Source organism: Austrofundulus limnaeus, unplaced genomic scaffold, assembly GCF_001266775.1.
Source record: "Austrofundulus limnaeus strain Quisiro unplaced genomic scaffold, Austrofundulus_limnaeus-1.0 Scaffold199, whole genome shotgun sequence".
Lineage (NCBI taxonomy): Eukaryota > Metazoa > Chordata > Actinopteri > Cyprinodontiformes > Rivulidae > Austrofundulus > Austrofundulus limnaeus.
The window spans coordinates 350817-376944 of NW_013952601.1; the positions used below are offsets into that span (position 1 = coordinate 350817).

The 26128-nt window shown below is 37.7% G+C and overlaps 1 protein-coding gene across 3 annotated transcripts in view; it reads left to right on the plus strand.

Annotated features, from left to right (window-relative positions):
• Positions 1 to 4693: 4693 nt before the first annotated feature.
• frmpd4 (FERM and PDZ domain containing 4) overlaps positions 4694 to 26128 on the plus strand; it is a 40203-nt gene continuing 18768 nt past the window's right edge. The window contains exon 1 of one of the 3 annotated variants that reach the window (XM_014018671.1): positions 4694 to 4898. In XM_014018671.1, coding sequence (XP_013874125.1) covers positions 4822 to 4898 — 77 coding nt within the window. In that variant the 5' untranslated portion in view covers positions 4694 to 4821. Of the gene's footprint in view, positions 4899 to 8433; positions 8571 to 15779; positions 16163 to 26128 lie in introns of those variants that run through there. The other 2 variants (XM_014018668.1, XM_014018669.1) reach the window with 2 other exon arrangements.

The following is a 26128-nucleotide window of genomic DNA, read 5'->3' on the forward strand; positions in this document are numbered from 1 at the left end:
GCTTCCTGGCAGATTCTCATCAGACTTCCCTTTGCATCATGTCCCAAAAGAACAACCCACATTCACCAACCTCATAAAAGATGGCAGACAAAGTTACATTCTGCTCATGAGCTTTTCAAGCCCCCTACAAATCAGTTTGGTTGAGTCTTTATTTTCACATGTGAAACAATTTTTAACTTTTTTTTTTTTTTTGCAGCAATAAGGACAGTTTCAGTCTCAGCCAGTGGGGTGTAAAGTAGTAACACTTACTGTTTAAAAAATCATGTTTACTTGTCTGTGTCAGTTAAACAAGTTACTTGATGGAAGTTGATTTATTAGTTGAGGTTTTGTGGGTCTTTAGATCTTTGCCAAACAAAGCTCAATTTCATCATTTAGATTCCACACTCCTAACTCACTGCAAGAATAGTCACAGTAGGTACATTTGTCAGCAGTTCAGGATTTATTGGTTATTACTGAAAGACAATAAAAGATATTCCAGTTGTATGAGTCACCCTGACTAGGGATGAGAAAGAACAATCTCGTTTCTGAGAACTAAAATAAAATAAAAATAAAGACCACTAGATGGCGTTAGTAAACCCACTTTATGGAGTGTTTACACACGCGCACAATAAAAAGAGAGAAGAAACKTCTGGATTTTACACTGCAATGTAATTTTATTTTACTTTTTAATGGCTTTATGGTACTTTACAGAAAAAAATACTAATGTCAATGTGTGTGTGGGGTGCACATGTGTTTGTGTGCAGCAGAAACACAGGCACAGATAGATAAGAGTTAGGTCCATATATATATAACCGCAGTTCGAATATCCAAAATCCAACTTGAAACTAACTTCACTGCGGTATATATTTGAACAGTGACACAAATTTTGTCTTTTTACTTTACTGAAACATAAAGTTAAATAATGTACATGGACATAAAGTCCAGACTTTCAGCTTTCATTTGAGGGGAACCATATTAAAACTGGATGTAGGGTTTTAAGAGTGTCAGCTCCTTAATATGTCACCCTGTTTTAGACCAAAAGTAATGGACAATTGACTCAAAGGCTATTGGTGTGGGCAATCTCTTCCGTTGTGTCACTCAAACAGATAAAAGGCCTGGGGTTGATTTGAGGTGTGGTGCTTGCATTTGGAAGGTTTTGCTGTGAAGTAAACATGCAGTCAAAAGAGCGCTCCATGCAGGTGAAACAAACCATCCAAGCAAAAAAAAAAAAAGGGGCAAAAAAAATCTGATAAATAGCTACAATATTATGAGTGGCAAAATCTACAGTTTGGTACATCCTGAGAAAGAAAGCACTGGTGAACTCAATGCAAAAAGACCTGGGCACCCACAGAAGACAAAAGTGGTGGATGATGGCAGAATAATCTCCACGGTGAAGAGAAACCCCTTCACAACAGCCAACCAAGTGAACAACACTCTCCAGGTGGTAGAGGTATCAATATCCAAATCTACCATAAAGACAATACTGCATGAAAGTAAATACAGAGGGTTCACTGCATGCTGCAAGCCACTCAAGAGTCAAGAATAAAAAGGCTTGTCTGGACTTTGCTAAAAAATAAATCTAAAGCAGCAGAGTTCTGGAAGAACATTCTCTGGACAGAAGAAACCAAGATCAACCTCTACCAGAATGATGGAAAGAGAAAAGTCTGGTGAAGGTGTGGTTCAGCTCATGATCCAAAGCATACCTGTTAAGAATCTGAGTTTGAGCTCTGATAAAAACCCGAAGACAGACAAAGGTTTACAAATTTTATTAAAATTGCTGGTGTGGAGCTGGAACAACCCAGGTGCGTGGGTYCGGTTTTCTGGACATAGAAAAAACAGGTTAGTGGCTTTAAGACTCTGGGACAAAATACTAGTAGAATTTTTAGCCAGTAAACTGGTGTCAACTGGGAGCCTCCATGTGGAAACACCGACTGTGTCAGTTTGGTTCCAGAGAAACACGATGACGTCACCGACAATCCTTGGGAGCGTTGCGGGTCCGAGAAACGGGTCCAGGGACAGACGAGGGTCATACACAGAGGGATCAGAGAATACGACAGGTTAAGAGGAGCAAACTTAACTCTTGAATCCGGGAGGCAGGCAGGGGTCGAGCACCAGGAAGTCTGAGGTGTCGTGGTGCCGAGCAAGGGAGAGACGATGGGCAGGAGTCTGAGAAACAGAAACAGGGTCATTACCAGAAGGGCAGATGGCAGAAGGTACCCGACACGTTCTGAGGCAAGAGGCGGTAATCCAAGGGACGAGAAAGGGGTCCGAGGAGCCGAGATCAGAGCAGGACATGGGACAAGAATGCTGGTGAATCATAGACTGGCGGATAATAAACTGGCAGAGTGCTGAGGGAAACTGCTGGCTTAAATACAGAGGGACACAGTGAGTTGCATGAGCTGATTACCTGAGGATCTGTGACGGGAGGGGGAGCAGGGCTGTGACAAGGCTGAGGAAAAGAGCTGCTAAAAACACATGACATGAGATGAAAACAAAAACAAAACAAAAACTTGACCAAAAACTATAACAATACCACATCATCTGTAAAACACAGCGGAGCAGTGYGATGGCTTGGGCATGCATGGCTGCCAGTGGCACTGGGTCACTAGTGGTTATTGATGATGGGACACAGGACAGATGCAGCCCAATGAATTCTGAGGTATTCAGAACCAGACTGTGTGCTCAGATCCAGCCAAATGCTGCCAAACTGATTGGTCATCGTTTCATACTACAGATGGACAATGACCCAAAACATAAAGCCAAAGAGTTTATTAAAGCAAAGAAGTGGAATAGTCTTGAATGGCCAAGTCAGTCACTTGATCTCAACCCAACTGAGCATTTCACTTGTTAAAGACTAAACTTCAGACAGAAAGGCCCACAAACAAACAGCAACTGAAAACCGCTGCAGTGAAGGCCTGGCAGAGAATTAAAAAGGAGGAAACACAGCATCTGATGACRTCCATGAGTTCTAGACTTCAGGCAGTCATTGTTAACAAACAGTTTTTAACCAAGTACTAGAAATGAACATTTCATTTACAATTATTTAATCTGTCCAATTACTTTTGAGCCTCTGAAATGAAGGGGTTGTGTTTAAAAGATGCTTTAGTTCCTCACATTTTCTTCAACCCACTGAGTTAAAGCTGAAAGTCTGAACTTCAACTGCATCTGAATTATTTTGTTTAAAAGTCATTGTGGTAATGTACAGAACCAAAATTAGAAAAATGTTGTCTCTGTCCAAATATATATGGACCTAAATCTATCTATCTATCTATCTATCTATCTATCTATCTATCTATCTATCTATCTATCTATCTATCTATCTATCTATCTATCTATCTATCTATCTACCTAATTAATTAATTAATTAATTAATTAATTAATTAATTAATTAATTAATTAATTAATTAATTGTTTTTGACATGTACCTTCTCTATGAAAGGGTTTCAAAATCAGGTAAGACAACAAGATGGATCATGAATAAAAGTGGTTTTAGACATTGATTTGTGTGTTTTAAACCAGTACATGGGGTTAAACTGTAGAAAAAAAATAATACAATGAGTAAAAAATCAGCAGGGCATGAGTTAGTTAARAACACTTGATTTTAAATCTCCATGCTTTTCTTTAGGTTTATTGTTTGTAAATGACTGTATTTTTTTAACAAAATTAACTATTTTTGAACACATTACAGTATAAAGATGTTTAATCCAAGAGTTTAACAGTTTTTCTTCTGTATAACAAACATAAAATCAAAATATTCAGTCAAAAAATGCAAAGCTATTTTATTCCACTCTCAAAATGAAACAAATCAAGAACACTTTGGGAATATAAAACAAAGCACATACAGTATTTGTGATGAAAACTTTATTTCTTTAGCAACAAGATGTTTTTAATCTCATTTAAGAAAAAACTTGCATTGCTAGGCAAACCTAGCTTCATGTAATGCCTCTTTCCCAACACTTGTTTGTGCTAGTGCACTTTAAAGCAACAACAGCTCACAGCACCAYGGTGTTATGAACCTTTAATAATGCACATTAAAGTGAGAGTTTGTCCTTCAGGGCCAGGAACAGGGAGTGACACAGCATCTTCAGAACTGCTATATTCTCTCTGTTTATGACACATATTGGTGAAATAAAATTATAGCTCATTTTCTCTTATAAACACAGAGGATTGAAATAAAAAAAGACAAATATCCATTTTTTAGAGGGGTCACTTTAACAGAGCAGAGATGCACAGTTTTACCTCGGTGACTCATTGCAGACAGCTCCATCATTTCCAGGAGATTATGCTCTGTGATTTCAAATACTATGTGTGCACAACCCACCAGTGTTGATCCGTCTAGTGCAGAATTCACACACAGAGCATTAGTCTTTTGAAAACCGAGAAGTAAAACCAAAACACCACTTTCAATCCTGCGAGAAGAAGAGTGCGTCTCTATCAGATTGGTGGATGCCATTATCACGCTGACTGCCGCCTCTTATATTTCATGGCGCATCTTCTCTGCAGCCAAGGAGGAAAATGGGAGTAATGGTGAGAAGAAAATGCAATCTAGATGTCAGACAAGCACATGATTAACTACTTGCAGAGGCAGTCTTTACGTTAGGGCTAAGCTATGCCATTACGCACACACACCATCACCTCTCTACAGCCTGATCTTTCTGGCCACGAGGTATTGATTTTTCATCCTTCTCCATATCCCCTTGCCTTTAATAGAATTTACACCAGACTATCCGGATTCAARAAGGCCTCCCCTCCCCTCATAGTGGATTTTCTAAACCACAAAGCGTGCACACTCAGAGCTTGTCCTTCATCAGATCKAGCTGTGAGTACCTGAAAAGAGGAGATATGGAACTTGACAACAACAAAGGCAAAAAGGAAATTTCTCCTGGCAGGTGTCTGGAGAAAAATCAAGAAAAGCAGAGGTGAGTGAACAGTTGTTTTTTTTTTTCCTTTTCAATCCAAAAATGAGTTGGAAATGAATGAGCGGGGCTCCATGCAGAGAGAAGCTATTTGTGCTGTTTTAGAGTTTATATTCATCCCAACAGGAATATCAGTAACAAATCAAATCTGTTGTTGTGGCAATGTGGTTTTGATCGCTAAACATAGTCCGTACATTCCAGTTTGCATAACAAAAAGCAATTTCTTTAAGCCTCAGGGATGCATGTATGAGCATTATACAATAGTGATGCAAATATAAAGGAAGAAAAAACTGTTAAATTTGAGAATCATTTCCTGAGAAATCAAATTAAGCGTGAAAAAACTTTTATTTAAAGTGAAACTTTCGTTTGTGTTCATAGATGACTGAAGTCTGGGTTCATTTGCCATTCTACCATGATCACATGCAAAAAATAAAAACTATTATCTTCCATATTGTCGRGCTAATGACTGCCGTAATCCGCAGCATTTGAAATGATGCGTGCTCTCACAGATTGGAGCTCAGCCTGCAGCAGCAGCAGCGTTTCTGATTCAAGTGACAGCGTCGACTTGGTGACCTATAGCAGCTTTCCGTGGGCACATTGATTTTTCTCCCACATTACAGATAATTGCTGGATGCTGTGAATCTTATCCTCCCAGGGCAGCAGGGAGGAGCTTCTTTAGTGTGTTGACACAAGAGGGGCTGTCTGATTTGTGCAAAACRATATCCTGGAATCTGACTGTCTGCAATTGACTTTTGTGTACTTCCTGTCAATGATGTACGTATATTTAACAGCTTGTTTTTGTGCTGTGCTGACAGTGATGAAAATGAATTGGCTTCTTGGCGTGTTTAATTAATTACAATTTATTATCTATTCTTCTGATTACAAGATGATTCAGAGCGGGGCCATCCTGATTAATATTTCAAAGAAAAATAGTGCAAATCACACWATTGGAATAAATGTGGCTGACAGCTTTTGCATATATCTTTAGCCTCGGGAATGAGCTAGGCAGTTGCTCTTATTAGATTAATATGCATTTTCCTGTTCTGCATGAAGCGACTCTCATCATTTTATGCAAAAGACTGCATCTACTGTCAGTTCTGCTCCATGAAGTAATGAAAAAGCTACTTCCAGTGTTATTATGTGTGGTGCAAATCTGCTTTAATGGACTAAAAATGAACTTGCACAAGTGCACCTCGTGATTCTTTGGCGCCCTGAGKTTATTAACTACTTTAAAACATTGTGATGTTCTTTTTCACGGGCTTTGAAGTGAGTCGTTAATTGAAAACTTTATGTAGCAGACGAGTAAGTCCAAAGACGCTTCCAAGAAGCATGGCACAAATGAGTTAATCATTCAACCACAGACAGTGAGCACAATAAAAGAAGAGAAATACAMGCTGGTTATATTAAATATTATTGTAAAAAGGTAGGTTTTGGTAGGTGGTTCTTTCTGGTGATTCTTTCTGATGAGCCACCAGCTAGTCTAAGCGGGACCAAGACCAAAGCGGACGGCTGCCATTTTAAAATAACTCCATCCATCTATCCATCCATTTTCTTTAACTGTTCCTTCTTTTTGGGGTGCAGAAGAAAGTGGTGCTTGTCTCTAACAGTCACTCTCACTTACACCTAGTGACCATTTAAAGCTACCAATATACTTGACATGTGTGTTTTTGGTCAATGGGAGAAAACCAGAAAACCAAAAGAAAGGAAACAAACTGGCAACCCCCTTGATGCRGGACAGCACCATTAGCCACTGTGTTGCTGTGGTGCACAGTGTGTTATGCAAATGTTATTTAATAAACCTTTATGTTGCTGTCAAGTTTGCAATACATTGTTTTTTTTAAATTATGAATTACTTGCATGTGCAAAAATTGGTAGACTCTGCAGCACTTCTGTAGCAGCCTACAATAATTTCATATTATTTCAGCCAAAAATAACCAAGTGGTGATGTAAAGACTTATAATTTGTTGTTTGCATGAAGCACTAAAATGTAACCATTAAAATTGAGATGTTTTATCGCAGAAGCTTGAGCTAAATACTTTTTCTGTATTTTAACGTAATTGATGAGGACATTATTACCCCCTAGTGGTAAGGCATAGGTATTTCAGCATTCTTGTTAGAATGTGGACAGTTTAAAATAAACATTGGAAAAATATATAGCTCATAAAACCAACTATTKTCCCAAACTAACATTCTTCAAAGAGCTACCTGCAACAAATAAGGCGGTAAATGCTCATAGTCCTTGGCTGTACACACACAGTGCACGGTGTGTGCTCTCAGTGCATTCTCTGTCCTTACTCTAAATGCTGCGACCTGTGTGACACAGAAAAAACAGGCCACCGATGCAGTGAGCTCTGGCCCAGGGGCGAGCGTTGAGCCAAATGATTGGATGGATTCATGTGCAGTTATTTCTCTCACAGAAAGGTTTGCTTGAATCTCACGCAGCACTCCGGTGTGGCCATACGGACGTGATCGCTGGATGAAGAAACAGACTGTGTGCATGTTTGGCACAGAGCAGAAATTAGTACTGTTATATCATGGTGCACAGTAAAAAAAAAAAAGAAAAGAATGTCAGAGTGATGCTGTTTATGCTGCGTTGGTATAACAGCTAAACTTTTGCCTGTCGTGCATTGCTGTGTGTACATGTTATGCAAGCGGTTCCATTTGCTTGCAGAGGCAGACACGTGCCTCAGTTCATAACTAATGGAAGACCGTGTACGCCATTCATGCATGAGGGAATCAGCATGTTACAATTCAACGTGAACTGCTGTGACGCTCAAATACCACGGCTTTCAAAAAATACACTTAAAAATGAGGGAGAAAAACAAACACGACAGGGAAAAASACACAGCATGGCAAAACACAGAAGATTTTAAATTATAGTGTTATAATTTAAAAAAAAGTGAAGTTGAATATATGAGTAACACCTTATAGATCCTGTACCACTGAAGTCTAGACCTAATTCTGTGTTTTTATAGGATTTATGTTTGGCTCACTTAGGGGTGACAGTTGGCAAGCAGACTTTGATAGAGTCTGGATTAAGGTTGAAGCTTAATTTTTAAGCTCTCGTGGATGATAAAACACATGGCATTTCCAAATGCTTTGTAAAGCAGATAGGGCAATATTTTAGGTGTTGCATTTTTTTGTGTATGTTTGCTGAAATGATGTAAACAGCTTTTATCATTTTGTGCCAGAAGCAGGCAAATACATTTCAAACCTTCTGGTGAAAGTGGTAAAACAGGAAAACTTTTGTTTTTCACATGAAGCTGTGCTTGCAGAGGAAGCTCTAACCAGTCAAGAAATCTATTGAAGTCCAGCTGTCCAGCATTGATCTCGCTGTGTTTTCTGATGCACTGGCCTGGAATGTGATGTTATTTCATTACCGAGGCAGGAGCGACAAGCTCGGCCTCCTCCCTCAGGGCACTGGCCACTCACTTGGACAGAGCCACTGTATGTAATAATAACTGGCTTAGTCAGAYGAGCCCAGTTGACTATCGAGCTGAAATCAAGCAGCGAGAAAAGTTTGGAGTCAGAAGGAGGAACGTGGGCGCTCGTCGGTGAAGAAGGCTCGAAGGGGCTGGACAGGAAAAACAAACGAGCGCTGCATCAGAGTTAATTAGATTTGTCACCCGCGATGGAGCCAGATGATAACGATCTTGGCATCTTCACTGTCATTCAGTGAGTACGGGATTGTCTATTGGTGCTTTGGGCTTTCTTTACAAGTCAGTCAGACCTTGAAACTATCTTAATATAAAGATTCCTTTGAGAAGTTTAAATGTTTAATCGTGCATTGGTGGAYATTTTGAACTGCTAAATCATTCTTCATTTTATCTTTTCAAAACAATGAAACTGACTGAGCAGTGATGCAAATCATTACAATTATCTACCAAGTCCTTGACTAATTCTTGGCAATAGCTCCTGTTTCTGTATAGTGATATGGAAGAAAATAGTTTGAGTTTAAAACAGTCAAATGATAAAAGATTTCAGGAGATGATGAACTGATATATCAWTCTCTCTCTTACAGAAACAAACCAACATGTATTTTACAAAAACATGGGAAAACAAGCCCTAATGTATAACTTGAAACATTCAATTGACTTTTCTAARATCTGGTTATTGTGCATCATTAACATGTAATAAGATACAATTGTGTTTCTTTGAAGGTTGCATAATATTAATACATAAATTTTGTGATTTCCAAAAATGTTTTACCTTTTGTTCTTGAACATAGTATTCATATGACAGCATCTAATTCTAAAAGTAAGAAATCATGCATGCTTTAGCTACATTTTGTTAACATACAGTAAAAGATTATATTAATAGGCTGTTTTCACCCTTGGCAGACATTTGCTGGCAAATAATCGGTCACATTTTTTAGTTTGTGACCGAAAATAACAAGCCACCCAGATCTCACAGAATCTTTCGTTTAACAATAATGTTTAGACATAAAGAACATATTTTCTGTTATTATTCTCCGGCTAAGATGCTGGAATCTCATTACATGTCCTTAAATCATGGCATCTTATTCAACATCTTGTTACACGATGATGCAGCTGATGGTGTTTGACWGTTTTGATTTGGAGAAAAATGTTTGGAAAAAGAAAGGACGGAGGAAGAAGCCAGTATGAGGATTTCATGCAGGAGATCTACAGTTAAAACTAATTTATCACTCTCCTTTTGAAATCCTTTAACCTTTTACTTTTAAAGGTTGAAGCTAAAAGCCAGTATATGTTGTTAGAGTCAACTCTGTTAGCAAAATATCTTATCAAACAGTGTATGCATTTTAATGACACTCTCACGAAGTWGCTCATTGATGTACATCTATAACTGATGAACCTTTGGAGTCAACCCAATTTAAGATGGCTGTATTTTTTTTTTGGATGGAGGCTAAGAGCATTGCCTGTTTGAGTCAACCATGTCTGTTAGCGAAATATCTCATGAGCCACTGGATAGATTATAACAAATCTTTCAGAAACTCAACTGATGCCAATATTTTTACTTCAAACTTTGGCAAAAGTTGACCGAAATCTCCATTTCAATGTATCACATTAATATAAATTATAAACAGATTTATTTTTGATTTTTATTCATGTTCCCTGCAGCATTTCAACGCGTTTGTAGAAACAAGGTCAAAAGTGCTGGTAAAAATTATAACAATATGCTGTGTTGTTGCTCAGAATTAAATCATTTTGATGACCATACACGCAGACTTTCTGTGCATTTATTCCAACATGTTTCTGCATTCTTGGTAAATCRTACCACAACAGATTTTGGCGTTGTCGGCAGGGGTTGGGATTTTAGAAAAGTACATGTACTTAGGTTTATGTTGACATGTTTTTTTAAATACATTAAAGAGTTTTTTTTTTTGTTTTATTGATCATTTAATTGGTGATTTAATGATCAGATGGGGGAGATGCAATGGAACTAATACTTTTATGTTTAAGCAAGTAATTCATGACATCCTTTAATGACCTAGGTTTTCATGACATGCTGTTCATCTGCAGATAGAATGATTAAAGTCAGAACAAGATTTGCTAACAGTCATTCTTAGATATCACTTGTGTTTATCTTTGTGTTTTCCATTGACCTTGTATCAACTCTTGCTAAGATGACAGAATGGTCTTTGTTAATATATATGAGGCCTCTCAAGACACAGTGTTCAACAGCAGTGTGGAGAGACAGTGACAGAGAGAAGCAGAGGCACAGAGACAGGCCAGGTTGTTCTCTGTGTTTCCTGTTGTTGCAATAAAACTCAGCTGATCATCCCACGGAGTACCTTCATTCTTGGACCATATATATATGAGGCCTCTCGAGACACAGTGTTCGACAGTGGACAGTGTGGAGAGACAGTGACAGAGGGAAGCAGAGGCACAGAGACAGTCCAGGTTGTTCTCTGTGTTTCCTGTTGTTGCAATAAAACTCAGCTGATCATCCCATGAAGTACCTTCATTCTTGGACCACGTATTTCTGTCTTTGTTAAATAAATATTGCCATAACACAATATAATATTTATAAAGCTATGGTAGTTGTTTCAGCAGCTCCTTGCTTTGGGGGTTATTACAACAAGAAAACTGGCATAAAAAGATCAGATCATTATTTACACAGCTTGCCCTTCCTGACACAGCCTGCGCTCGAACCTGCAGCTTCATGCAAAAACACAGCCCTGACCACTGAGCTACCACAGCCCTCTGGTGTAGTAATATTTCCTATTCAAACAGTCCAGTGCATGATGGGAAGAAGGGGAGTTATTCAATCTGGTGTAACCTTGAAGAGGATATTTGACTGCAGAAGATGAATGGATAAATAGATGCTGCGAGCGTGACCTGCCAATAACCCACCTGGGCGTGTTTAATAACCTGCAGGTCATCCAGGCCCTGCGGTTACTACGGTGTCAAGCATCTTGGCAAGTTTCCTCATTACMGAGTTTTATTCGCTTCACGCGAAATGAGCTGCAGCCCACCGGTAACACGCTGAACACTATCAGCAGGCRCACCAAAACTTGAAATTCAAATCCGTAATCGTTCCAAAGCACAACTCAGCCAGGTAACACTTCACTCCTTTATCCCAATTAGACACACCACTGAATGTATTTAAATTCTCCCCTAAAAGCTGTTTAATTCACTGAATAAATCAACCGAGGCCTCGAGATAATTAGCTGAGATTGGGTAAAGGTGAGGTGCTGAGGTGGCTCGCAGACAGATACGGGGTTCATAACAAACCAACAAGCAAATAAAGTGAGATACCTAAAGGAGAGTCCAGGATGCATCCAGGAGCCATTAATCCTGAATTCAAAAACRTTACAAAGTCACATTAATATGCTGGACAATCCAGTTTATAAAGTCATTCGAAGAAAAAACAATGGAAGTTTAATCACAGTAGGATGTAGCAAAATTTCCATTCAACGCTCTGATATTTTTGAGCAACTAAGAGCTCTAYATCTGCTTATTATTCTGTAAGGCACTAGCAAAATGTAAGCACTGCAGAGGTTTAAATGGCCATGTTTTCCAGAACAACTCAAATCAGCTGTTTTCAAAGGAGACTCTGGAAMWAAAAAAGAGAGAGTTGAGATCAGCAGKGTTTATCGGTCAAAACTTCAGCCTTAGATCACACTTCTGTCTGACCCTAATAACTCAAATGGACAAACGAAACTGTCTGGAATACGCTGAGTCTCTCTGTTCTCCTGCCATTGAACACTGTAGTTGAATTTCTTTCTTGTTGTTTGTGCAGGCCTGTAGATTAAATGTATATACACTGCTCAAGTCATTCAAGAGATGCATTATCACTGAGCTGTTTTATTTCAAGAAGTCATTAACATAATGCTTTAGTCTACTTAAAAAATAGAATYGCATTAACTTGCATCACAAATTTAGGCCATTAATCTGCATCTCTTCCACAGCTGCAAACAAGTCGAAGCCTGACCCTGAGTGGAAGTGACAACGTTCTTTATTTTGTGTATCACTCTCAGCAAAGGCACATTGACTCACTCTACAGAGCTTTACATGTTGTGGCATTTTAGCGTAACACGGGTACTGCTGAGACGAGCAAACATTTACAAAATGTGGCTTGAAACTCCTTAAATAGAAATGAGCAATACTTACATTATTATTGATCGCTCCCAAAAGGCAAAGAAATATGTTTAAGTTTTAGTCTGTGTAAAACTGTATAAAACTGTTCAAGACGGCCGCAAAAGCTAAGCAATCTTAGCATGGACAAAAATGACTACAACTCAGTTAATGTTACAGATTTTGATCTAACGTTTAAAATGCTAGTAGCTCATTTGGAAGTCATTGCTTGAGATCAGAGTTAAATTTGTCAGCAAAACATCTCATAAACCACTGATTGGATTTCAATGAAACTTGCAGGAAGTTATCAGTAGGTTGATATCTAAAGTTGTTCAATTTTTGGACTCAACCCAGCTTAAGATGTCCACAACATTCAACTTCCTGTGGAAAACAAAAAAAATGGTTATAAATCAACCAATTTTACGGATATTGAGATAAAAAATTTTTGTGGTAGTAGCTGAGCATCGCGTCCAACACATACTTGAGCATTAACACACTGCACATGTTTCTTTAAATCTTAGCATTGGAGACAATGTTGTAATTCTGTTAGCACAACATTGCACAAACCACTGGATGGAATTCAATAAAACTCACTCTCAGGAAGTAATTTTTGGCCGTACATCTACGACCAATTAACTGAGTCAGCTCAACTCAAGATGGCCTTCACAGCTATTGGACTTGAGCCAACACAAAAATAGTTTTACCTCAGTGAGTTTCACAGGCATAGAGCTAAAACTGGCTGTGGAAGCTGTCAGACATTATATACTCAAAGTACTAAACAAGATTATCTGAAACATTAGAAATATTGCACAGGATTGAGCATAATAGYAGTAGTACTAGTAGTAGTAGTAGTTCTTTATTCATTTCATTTGTAACACAAATTAACAAAGTACAGAAAAACATGCAATCAAAATAAAATCAAATAAAATGAAAGGCAGCAAAAGAAGAATTAATCTTATAATATCTTATAATATATGTGCAATGTATAGTGCAAATATATAGTGCAAATAAAAAAATATAATATATACTGTATATATAGTGCAAATCTTATAATATATAATAATGTTATTGTGAAGGTTTGACTGAAAGATTATCTAAAACTGTTGTATAAAAGGTGCAATCCTTCAAGGAATGTTTGGCCTTTGAATTGCATTTGCATTAAATTACCTGCAGACATGTTTACTGATTTGGTTGTTTCCTATTATGTCCCGAGACTTAAAACTAAATTTCTAAAGACAAAAGAGTTTCCTGGCTGACTTTGTTTGTATTAGCAGATTCCAAGAATTCAAGCACTGACAGGTAGAGTAAGATGCCTTTGTACCACATGTTTGATTTTTTATTTTATTTTTTTTGTCTAGCTTTGTGTTTCGTTCCGCTYGGGACATCAGAATGAATCGTTTGATTACACCGTGACACTGCTTTTATTCAAACTGTCTCAGCCACCAGGAGAAGTAGAAAGCCTCAGTGGATCAGAGGCGAGGTTAATTGGTTCTCTGTGGTTTCTGACAGAGGTGACACATCTTTGGTGTTTAATTTATGAGTGGTGATTTTTTCTCTCTGGCACTGTGGACCCGCAGTGATTCTTCATCTGTAAAGTTGGGACAGAAATGCGCTGCTCCTCAACTTAAAATCYTAATTTCTAAACCATTAGCATTTGGCACTTTAAGTGAAGTAGACATACTTAAATTCTGTAAGTGTCTCTCATAATTTTATGATAATTCAGTTCAAAGATAAAAGAAATTGCAGGTTTAGGGCATATTTAGAGGACATTCTAATCACTAAAACTCTAAATCCTTTAAATTTAAAGTGATAGTTCAGAGCTTTCTTCAAGTAGGATGCTCTGAAAAGGAAATAGCAATGTAAAGGTTTTTAACATTGCATTCTCATGAACTGCAATGAAAGTTTTTATATCAGACTTGTAGGGGTGCAACAATACATGTWCCCGTATCGAACAGTGGTTTAGGTTCAATACACACTTGTATCGAACAACACAGATCTTTAAAAAAAAATTTATCAGCTTGTCTTCTGAAAATGCACTGTGTTGAAGGATCAGTGGATCTGTGTTCGACTACCCCTCCTAGGCTACATTGTGGAGCAAAGATCCACTGAGAAACGTGCTGTTTCAGCAACATTTAATTTAAAAACTGTACTTTTGAGGTTAAAAAATATGTTCATACTTAATTTAAATAAATTACAAGTTAAAAAGAGCATGGAAATTTCTCTTTTTTTGTATCAAAAAAATATCAAACCATGAAAGTATCGAACCGAATTGTGAATTTTGTGTATCGTTACACTCCTACAGACTTGTTAATGTTAAAGCATTGATAATGCTCAGACTAGTCACTAGACTGTCAGTGTAGTCTGAATTATAATCTAATCCTTCAAACCAAGTTCACATAAAAAGATATCTACAACAAGTGAGATATTAATTGTTCATAACTTTCTCTGCAAAATTAGCCATCTAAAATAAGTTTAAAAGTACTAGATTATAATCTGAATCTTCTCAAATTAAGTGCAATAATCTGCCAGTGCAGTAAGACAATTGCACTTGGTAAGACTTCCAGACTAACAAGATTAATAATTTAACATATTCTGCTCTTGCTTCTCAAGACAAGATTAAAAAAATACATTTTGGATAGATATGAGATTATAAGACTCGGTTAGATGGATAATTGTTTCAGTGTTTCCACAGAGCATTTAAACCCTATACCAGAGTTGTATGTCTGTGTGAAAGTGTCTCTTTTCTTTTTGGATCATCGCTTTTTTTTTCAGCATTTTTGTTTATGTGAGGCTCGTTGCTAAAATGTTTTCGGTGGCCTCTCCTGAATGGCATCATCAGAGYGAGCGTTTAGCAGCTGAACTGTTTTGAAAGGTCATAACAAATGTACTCTGTGGCCCAGGCAGCTTGATATGCAGCTGTGAGGCRCTAGACCTCAACTGGGGAGGGAGCACATTAGGTCCTCGTGTCGCAACAGCTGCTCTGGTTGCTCCCATGTTGCTTTTTGCGAGCACATTTTGCTTGAGTCACCTCATCCATCTTGCTCTCTTTTTTTTTTTTCAAAAGCGTCTCTCTTGTTGGAAAAACAACCTGCTTGTCATTGATGAGACAATTTTTTTAAGCGAAGGTGGGGGATTCCTATATGATGGTTGGACCTCTTATTTGCAAATATGTGCTTTCAGTAAACACGCACACACAGAGGCATAACATTTCTCTCTCCTCCACTTTCATCTCTCACCAGCATCACCACCCTTGTTCCCTCCCTCCCTTTTCGCTTGGACTCTTTCTGCCTCTCTCCAAAGCTGTTGTTACAGTGCGGCTCCCGCACATCGTTTCACCGCGATGGAAATTAAATGAAGGTGGCTTAACGCAGCTAACAGAGGCATGCTTTGAAGGATGTAACCAGGGGGTGGGGGGGACGCTGTGCTGCCAGATCCTTTTCCATGGGCTGTGGATTTGTGCTGCTGAGGCGAGGACACAGCAATCACTCAGCCATGCAGAGGCTCAGAAAACAGGACTAATCTCGCCACCTCACTTGTGGAAGCACCACTTTTTTTTATTATTGTTCTTTCCTGAATTATTTCTCCCCTCTCCTCGTTGCCAAAAAAACAGTGCAGGAGAATGGAGCAGGTTTTAAATGTGTAGCCCTGACTGCAGTCTGCTGCACACATGGATGTGTTTAGCTTTGTGAAGATGCCAAAGCTGTCAGGGTGAGTCCGACAGATGATGCTATCTATGTTTGTGCCTGTGTGGAAATGTGCTTGCTTTAGTGGGCAGCGTTTTGTATGTTGAAAGACGCGGATTTGACTCCGAGTGACTCAGGAATCACATGTTGAAGCAAGGATTTAAACAAAAAAAATGCTGAGTTATCGATCCTTCGAGGCAGCAAGTTGTGCTGTCATGTATGATGTGAAATGAATGAGCTGGATGGGAGTGGGGGGCAGGATGCAAACGCTGATGTGACTCATTTGTATCCAAGTTCATAAATTTCTTGAAGTAAGCGCTTATTGTTTTGCTGCTTATGTAATGTTTTAGGCACACCAATGAAWAGACTTTTATTTTGAAGTATAAGATAAAACAGTGCTGCAGTTTTCCTTCCTCACTTTTATTATTGTTGAATGATCTGCTCTTTTGTCATCAAATTATCATTTGCCTCTAACGCTTGAATAAAATCATAATCCTCTAAAGCTGACTTAAAATTTGACCACTTTGCCAGGAMAAATACAAAACAAACCCATTTGATATTAATTTCCCCCTAACTGTTTTGATGTTCTGTGAGGGGAAGCTAACAGTAACAAATTAAAACAAGTCTTAAACAATTCATTCAGTGCTAGAACTGACAACTCTCMACTCATGAGGTGGTGGACCTTAATCCCTCTATCAGGAACATCGCAGACCACTGATGGAGGGAACAGCACATCATAAATATGACACATAAATTATGTGTCACAGAAACGGTCATTTGGAGCACATAATCTCACTTAGGAGTCATCAGCACGTCGCATTGGCTATTTTTTTTATGATTTTCAAAGACTGGATGTGTGAAATCCAACAAAAGATGAAGAAAAAATTATATGAGTTGTTTTTTTTTAGAACAGTCTATTAGGAATCCATGGATCTGTGATGTGAGTGGAACCTTGTTAGCCCCCCTTCATATRGCATGTATGATGTGGTTCCCAGTGGACCACCGACGTCACTGCATCCTGTCACTGTTAATGTCACACACTGCTGTCCCTGATTCTGAGTTACCASTGCTTCACTAGCACTTTTTCTGTCTCTCTTTCTCTGCTGCCTGCAAGAATATGAAGCCTGCACAATATTTGGCTTAGCTTAATGAAACAGCTTACTGAGAAATCCACTTTTTAAATATACGGTATGTGAAAAGCTAAAAGAAAAGCAAGCTTTTCTCATCACTGTATCTAGCCCCTGCTTTTACAACGCCCCCAGAACTGTAAGGCCTGGTTGTTTCTCTTGCTTTTATTTCCTTTTTTGTCATGTTAAAATCCAACCATCATTTAATGTTTAAAGTTTTTTTTTATTGAAAGATAACACACTGGTCCCTCCATGTTTTCTCCTTTGAATCAAAGTCTGAGTCTTTTGGCCCAAAGTTGTTTAAGCCACTTTGTTTCTTCCATGTAGCTGGGGCCTACCTCTGAGCACAGCTCCTGCTTTGATACATGTGTGGGTGTTAGAAACGGTTTGTCAGCAGCAGCACCGTGGCAATAATAAGCATCAACCTCACATATTTATACAGAAAGTGTCAATTAGTGTTCACTCAAGGGGCTTGCAACTGGGTGACGAAATGTGTGTTTGAGTACATGATTGCTGAGTTTGTTCACTCTATGAAACACAACRAAAAATATATTTTTAACAGCTGAAGCTATTTACAGTCAAATGACAAGAATAATCATGTGTAGAACTGTTTCATTTCTTTCTAGTATTGGAAATGAACAAAAAAATGTTGCTTTAGTTAAAACTTTCATAGCTTCTTGTCTGTTTCATCAAAAATGTCTATTATCTGCTTCATCTTTTAACATATTTCAACATCAAACTTTTTTTCTCCACTGGAAGTCACTGGTCTGGACAGGAATTGATTAGCCTGAATGCTCATCATGTGTACAAACAGATTTTTCATACTCGGCTGCTGCGATCACGAGCACTGAAGAATGGACAGATAAGAAATGACTCTGGGTCAGAAACGGGAGCCAGCTGGCTGGTGGACGAGGTCACAACCATTAATACGGTTATGTCCTTTGGAGCTTTTAGCATAAAAGCAGCAAACAGCACAAAGAGGTGCAAGAGAGTGTAGTTCAGTGGCTACAGGCTAAGTTCATCACTATATTTAGTTAATGTTTTACACAAAGTGCTGTAGAGCAATAGGGACCTGGAGAAATGAAGCACTTTGAACGGAGAGTTCAAGTGTTTTGAAGTGGGGTTCTGTGCAATGGATATGCACAGTTAATATCTTACCTGTTGGAGATAACTCAATGAATGATTGCAGACAAGCTGATAACCAGAGTTGTAAAGTAACTAAGTACAAATACTTTGTTACAGTACTTAAGTAGAAATTTTGGTTATCTGTACTTTACTTGAGTAATTATTTTTCAGCGCACTTTTTACTTTTACTAATTACATTTTACACAATTATCTGTACTTTCTACTCACTACATTTTTTAAAAAGGTAAGAAGTAGAAAGTCGTTACTCTTATTTTATTCCAAGTTGTTATTACTTTAAAAAATACTATCCTTAAATTGTGCCTCCTGGATAGAGTGGATTTAACTGTATTTGGATGAGAAGTATAAATATATACCATTCTGACACCCTATTAGCTTGTACACAACCCATCACAGCTGCACGCCGTTAGAAAAAATATTTTTGGAGAAGTCACCTCCCAGTAAATATCATTTAGGAAAATCTAACTGCTCACTTTTACTCAGTACTTTTAACTTTTAATACTTAAGTAGATTTTGTGTCAGAAATTTACTTTTGATACTTAAATACAAAAAAATTCAGATACTTTAAGACTTTTACTCAAGTAATATTTTTAGAGAGGACTTTAACTTTTACCAATAAGATACTTGTACTTTTACTCAAGTATCACTTTGAGGAACTTTATACAACACTGCTGACAACTGGTTCAAATGGAGCCAAGACCAAAGTAGAAATATGTCTCCAATTTTTACATAGTGCTTCATGCAAACCCTTTCTATACAGTATGTGTTCATTTAGCCTCAGGGGTTTATTTACACAGAATTTAAAGTYCTTAGCATGCATAAATAACAGCAGGAACTAGTTTTAGAATAACACATGAAGCCAGCTGTAATATCAATATTTCTACAATTTACTGCAAACTTAATGATGACAAAAAGTTTGTTTTTAAACAGCAGCAAAAACCAACAGGTAAGAATTTTAAAATTAAATTAATTGTTCCTATATTTTCCACAGAACCTCCCTTTAATGAAATCCTACTGATACGAGTTTTAGTCTCACACATTTTTACAGCTTAAAATGTATTAATAAGAAGAACATTTTATCACCGAGCACATTAGACTTGCTTGTTTTTGAAATCACGCACATTCATTTTCACATTTTTTTAACTACTGGCTTACATTTTTTWATACAAGTGATGTGCTATGGAAGACTATACGGTGACACTTGAGCAGGATAATCATGTTTTGCCGTTCCTCAGGTAAACTCGAAGCAGCGGGAGGCTGACTCCCTCTCTTACTGTAAAATAGCAGGAGCATCATAGTGGGTGGGCTGTTTCCCAGATGCTGTTTTATTTCCACGCAGAACAGATTAACAGAAAAAAAATCCTTTTTATAGAGAGAGGAACCACAGAGCTGATCAGGATAGTGTGGTTGCCCGTGGCAACAGTATCACTGCTTACCAAGACAAACACAGAAATGCAAAATTCAACAGGAATAAAGAGGAGCAGACAGTTTCAAAAGTGATCATTGCTGTGAAGACTGAAACAGTACTTTTATRTTTTCACAATCAACTGTGTAAATCTGTTGCGACTCTTTGTCTCATTAAAGAAAATGTTTGCTTTCCTACCTACTCTTCATAGAGTGAAGCAGAATAAATCGTGTTTAATTTAAAGAATGCATGCAAACAGCTGCATGAAATCGAGCATTCTACTGTAACCACATGCACAACGGCATCTCTCACGTGCCTTTGCCTTTATAATGATATTTAAATAACAGCAAAGTAAATAACAGATTAAACTGTTTGTTGCTGTTCTTGTTTGGCTGCCATATTGGCCAAAAGCTCAGAGGCGTGGTGGTGGTTGGAGATGTCAAGCGGGGGCAGATGCAGTCTGAAACAAAAGGCAGTGTTTAACTGCGCCTTCATCAGGAGGAAGAGGAGGAGGTGGTCTCTGCAGGAGGACCAGAGGAAGAAATCCTTTAATCAGAGAGGTTCCTGTCTGTCTAAGCCTCTTCTGTCCTCATATCTCCTCCCAGGAGATGGACACTTCTGGCTCTCTGAAGAGTTCATAGCCAAACAGAATCAGTGCTGTGGCCTGTCGCTGCATAAATGGCTGTTTAATTYAAGAGAGCTGAGAAAGCAGCATCGTGGTCTTCTCGCTATCTTAAGCCATCTTTGTAAGGCTTTCTGTCACACTTTGAGGGTTAGACACATCTTTATTTTTTAGTCAGCTTTAAAGGGATCCCCGATTAGTTGTAACATTAGACTTTATTTAATAAACATACGTTTTAACTGTAAAAAAAAGACTAAAAATACTGTAGGCTGCTTAGTTTTTTTATRATTTTTAAACTAAAAGTTTAAAAATATATTTTAACATGGACGGGGCCGTTTTATTTACACGCAAAGCAGTCTGGGTAAATGATGACGTGGATAGGTCCTCGGTGCGAGGCTGCTAGCGAGCTATATCCACCCTGAAGGTTAATCTTGGACAATATCTGATGATCGACTCTTTTAAATGAAACCAGAGAGCGTTGACAGAGAGGAGAAGGTAGAAATGACTCAGCCTGTAACTGAAAATATGGATGGAGGACAACAGAGCTGCTTCATGGAAGAAGAACCTCAGCTTAGCCTGTTAGGTGCAACGTTAGCCCTGATGCTATCACCATATATATGTATTAGCTCAGCGCTACACATTCTCCTCTCGTCACTGAGGTCCTCCATCCACATGACAGAGAGGGGAACACAAAAATGACTCAGCTGCAACTGAAAATATGGATGGAGGACCTCAGTTTAGCTTGTTTGTCATGCTAGCGCTGAGCTAATACATATAAGGCAAAATAGTGTTGTGCTGGCGTGAAGGCTAACAGGCTAAGCTGAGGTTCTTCTTCCATGAAGCAGCTCTGTTGTCCTCCATCCATATTTTCAGTTACAGGCTGAGTCATTTCTACCTTCTCCTCTCTGTCAACGCTCTCTGGTTTCATTTAAAAGAGTCGATCRTCAGATATTGTCCAAGATTAACCTTCAGGGTGGATATAGCTCGCACACACCGAGGACCTATCCAYGTCATCATTTACCCAGAATGCTTTGTGTATAAATAAAATGGCTCTGTCCATGTTAAAGTATATATTTTTTAAATTTACAAAACTGAACATCCTACAGTATTTTTACGGTCTTTATTTTACAGTTAAGATAAATGTTTATCAAATAAAGTCTAATGTTACAACTAATCATGGATCCCTTTAAGAATATTTGCTGACTGGAGTCAACAACTGGCTGGAAAACATGTTTTATAAGTTCAGATTCTCAGCACACGTTGGATTTATGACGTACAGATTTTACTCATTGTGTTGTTGTTTCCAGTCACCATGAAAAATGGGTGATAATGTAATAACTGATTTGAAGAAAAGGCTTTTAATTGATTCAAAAATCAATTTTAAATTGAGTGGTAGTAGCTGAGAATGTCATGGCTGAGGTGATGGTGGACCCAAACATCCAGCAGCAGGCAGRTAGGATGTGATCCAGTATTAAAAATGAACTAATAAGAACACTAAAACTCAGAGGGACAGAATCAGATCAGGCAAAAACAACATGACTCTGACAGAGAACTGCAGGGAGTGGGGACTGTAAGTACAGAGAGGAGTGAAAACAGAATGACAAATAGCCAAACTAATGAGCAGATGAGGAGCAGGTATAAGAAACACAGCCGTGTTAGGGGAGCCGAGGGACAACGATGGCCACTAACATGAAAGCACAAAAACCTAAAAGCTGTCCAGACCAGACTAGTAACAGAAAACACAGATAGCTGATAACTAACGAGCTAAAACCAACTTGGCAGAAATAAAAAAGTTAACTGAGACACTGAGAAGTGAAAACAAGCATCTAAGAAAAATCCAAACAGATTTAATGACACAAACAATCATGACAGAGAATCAGTGTCGACACTCCAAGCACTAACAGGTATTTAAATGATTTGACCAGAATGGTTAAAACTGTCATTTTTCAACATAAAATATGGTATAAACAATAGTGGGTGATACGCATTCCTTCAAGGCATGCTAGTCCTTTAAATAATATTTAAAATATTGAAGACGTAAATTCCATTGTCTAATTGTTTACTGTTCGTGCGTTAAAATAACGTTTTTCCCACTTCAATCAAAAATTGTATTTATATCTCTAAAGGCTGAATTGGGTGTCTTGCTACTACAATAAAATTAGTGCAATGTATAAATTAAATGTTGCATATGTTTCATTATGGAATATAATATGTGCAATATGTTTTATTAGTGGATTTTGTTTACATTTTGTATTGTTAATAAATTTGTTTATTTATTATGAGACAGCTCTAAGTCCAAAACAAAATATCTCTGAAGAGGAAATTGTATATATTATTTTGTATTGTACAGTTTTGTCTCGTAAATCTTTGCTTTGTGTTATATTGTAAATGTATGTATTTACAGACCCGAAGCTGTGCTTAGTGTTGTATTGAACTAAAAGATATTCMTATTTCGTCACATCAAAGCCACTGGGTGGGTTGAAAATAATGCGATGTTACATGATGGCATWGGCAAAGCACCACTGAAACTGTTTGTTGCCATCTTGACCTGAGGAAATTCTCTGGTCTCTGTAAAGGCTTAAAAGGAAAACATAAAAAGAAATCAAAGTTTGGTCCTCTGGCAGTCTGCGCATAAACATCACTCTCAGCCACATGCAGATGGGAGTCACTGGCGCAAAACACTTGTCAGAGGAAATAATGCTCTGAATACCTCACGATGAAACAGATTTCCTGCATTCTCTGTGAGTAATGGCAGACATGTGTTTCGGCATCTCGTATAGGCAATTTTTGCGGAGATTGTCAGAGTAAATTATTTAGAATAACTTGAGTGTCTGTGTTGAAATGCTCTGTTCTTAGCCGTGGTCTTGTCTATAATGCATTGTCATTTCCTTCATTATTGAGAATTCCTTTTTCTGTGAAGTCTCAAGTTGTGATCGGCACATATTCAGAGAGATGGAAGAAACAGTGGACTACAGTGAACTACATTGATAAAGCAAAGATCAAACTCTTCATGAAGTTTTAATGATGAAGTGAAAAGTGATCTTTCACTCATCTCTCAAAGAGTACAGATAAACTGAGATATTCAAAATATTAAAACCAATAGAAAATGACAGATTAAAACTTTTAATCCCAATTAATCGCAAGATATTATTGCAATTAATCATGATTGGTTGCAGCCTTTTTTATAGAAACAATTGCTTTATATGGCTGAATGTGTATGTTTGTATGTTGCTATACACTCCATCTGTGACACACTGCATTTTTCTTGTGTTTTTCTTTTATTTCTTACTTGTATTTTTTTTTTGACAACTGGGACCTCAGTATCTATCTTTCATTCCTCATGTAGTACCCATTTGGAATAATGTAAAAACAATATCGATTTGATTTCTTGATTAATCTCATATGCACAAAATGTAACTGACAAAGATGTTTAGATGATTTTTTAGGTATTGTTTCATATAAAAAATTGGGCAATGCATTTCTTTTTTCCTCCAACACCTGGTTAGTCTCGTCTGCAGAACGTCCCTCTGTTTGTTTACGCTGGTTTTAAACCGCTCTGGAAGCTGGACGGGGCGGGGCGGGGAAGCGCCCCGTTTGGATTTAAAGAAACAGCGTCAAAATGAGTTGCTTTGGGACACCTTGGAAAAGGGGTGAAAGAGGGGATTGTAGAGATACAATAAGAAGGAATTCAAACCAAACCATTAATGTTCCACTTTAAATAGAACCCAACTGAATTATTTAAATGTGAAAAAGAAGGATTAAAAAGCATGATATGTCTCCTAAAACAAAGTTTGTTCCTTCTTATGGCAGGAGGTTAAAACTGGCAAGAAACAAYAATCTAACAAAAAAAGCACTTGATRCTTYGTAGAAAAWGATGTATTTAATGTTATCCTCCATGAACCCACATTCCTGCTGTGACTCTTGGGTAACCTGTTCATGAATAGTGCAGCCCGGCTTGCCTACTTGGCGCTTGATTACTTAGTCCGATGTGACCGTGCATGGCATTATTTATTAACGCTGGATGAGACAGATCAGTTTCACTGTCCACCAACGGGTGAACMCTTTCAGCCTCTCTGTTAAACCAGAATGTTGAGACCTGGTGGCATAATGCACCTCCCATCTGCAGACAATAGAAATCAAAGATTACCCTATCTATGATTGAGCAGTTGATACAAAGACACTGGGGCTGAAGGACAGAAATTCATTAGGTTTTTTTTTTTAAATCTTTTATCAGCTCAGACACATTTTAAATCGATGGAGTTTGAAAATGTAAGTACAGTTTATAACTTAACGTTCATAAAGTTAATCTTCTAAAGATTTCTATCATATTGTTTGTGAAAAATTCAAATGGTCTTTCATCTTTTAATCAACCTGTGTAACGTCTGCAACATCAAATGCTGCATGCATTGCCGTGGTCATTGATAACCTGTTGGTTCTTGTAAAATAGATGAACATGGCTCCAAAATCATTTGGACCAGTTCTAAATTTACAACACCAAAGCCCGTACCCAGTTAATGTGCTGTAGGTCAAAAAAAATCCATATTCATGTGGAAACACTAATAWCCCCTGCACTGTTTTAGGGATCAAATCAGCTCGCTAAGTGCACACAGAGACCTTAAAAGTGTTTTGCAAAATAAAAAAGAAAACATTTTTCACCACTGCACTCGTTCTTTTATAAATAAGATAGGTTTTAATGCATCAAGTAGCACTTAAGTGTATTTTATTTAGTAGTCTAAGCTTAGCCTTAACCTAAGTTAAGATTAGGTTACATTGCTGTATTTGTAGCTGACAAAAAAATAAAATTTTAGTTTTACAATCTTTTTCTCCTTATTTTCGGTATTTTATTTGACTCTCATGAGGTTGTCATGAGATAATGCAGATATACAAGCATGCTGCACGCAAATTATCATCATCGGTACAGGAACTGGGGAAACATTTAAAGGGAAAGAAAGAAGGGCTTTGAATAATGAATGCGAAGAGCCCTGTTACATGGCAGACAAGCCTTTGAAGTGACATAACTTACTGCCAACTGCTTTCAGTGTGCCCGCACAAAGATAGAGAAARGGGCAAGAAAAAGACMGGAAAATGTTTTCATCAGTCACAATTTTCTGGAATTCCTTGCCTACGCCAATTTGTGGCTCAATGCAGGGACTCTATAAAACTGTGCATTATTAAGTTATCAAATCAGCTGAATGAGATGTTGCCTTTTATGTTGTAAAGCTGAATGCAAATAATAGTTTTGAGTTTGAGTTCTGGTTATATTCTAAAATTGAGGTAATCATATCTGTAAAGTTCAGTACTGTATAAAAGGTTTCCTCTGAGCTCCTTCTACAAACACTGTGCTGACATCTAGAAATAAAACAAATTTCATGCCTCTCAAAGCACAAGAGTTAAGCATTACAACTCTGCCTGTGTATCTAGCTTACATAATTAATTTGATTTGTCTCCACTGAGTGAACTGTGCCTTTGGAAGACTGTCACGCTGGAATTGGACAACCTCACATCATTTGACTTGAACTGTTTTTCCTTTTTTTATGTATTTAATTAAGGGCACAAAATGACACAAAAACACTTTACATGGTTAAAACAATGCAGCTGTACACGGACCTAATTCACGGATCTTGTCTCTAGTTGGGCTTTATTTACCATTTTAAATTAATTTAATTGGAAAACTACTAATACTAATTTATATAT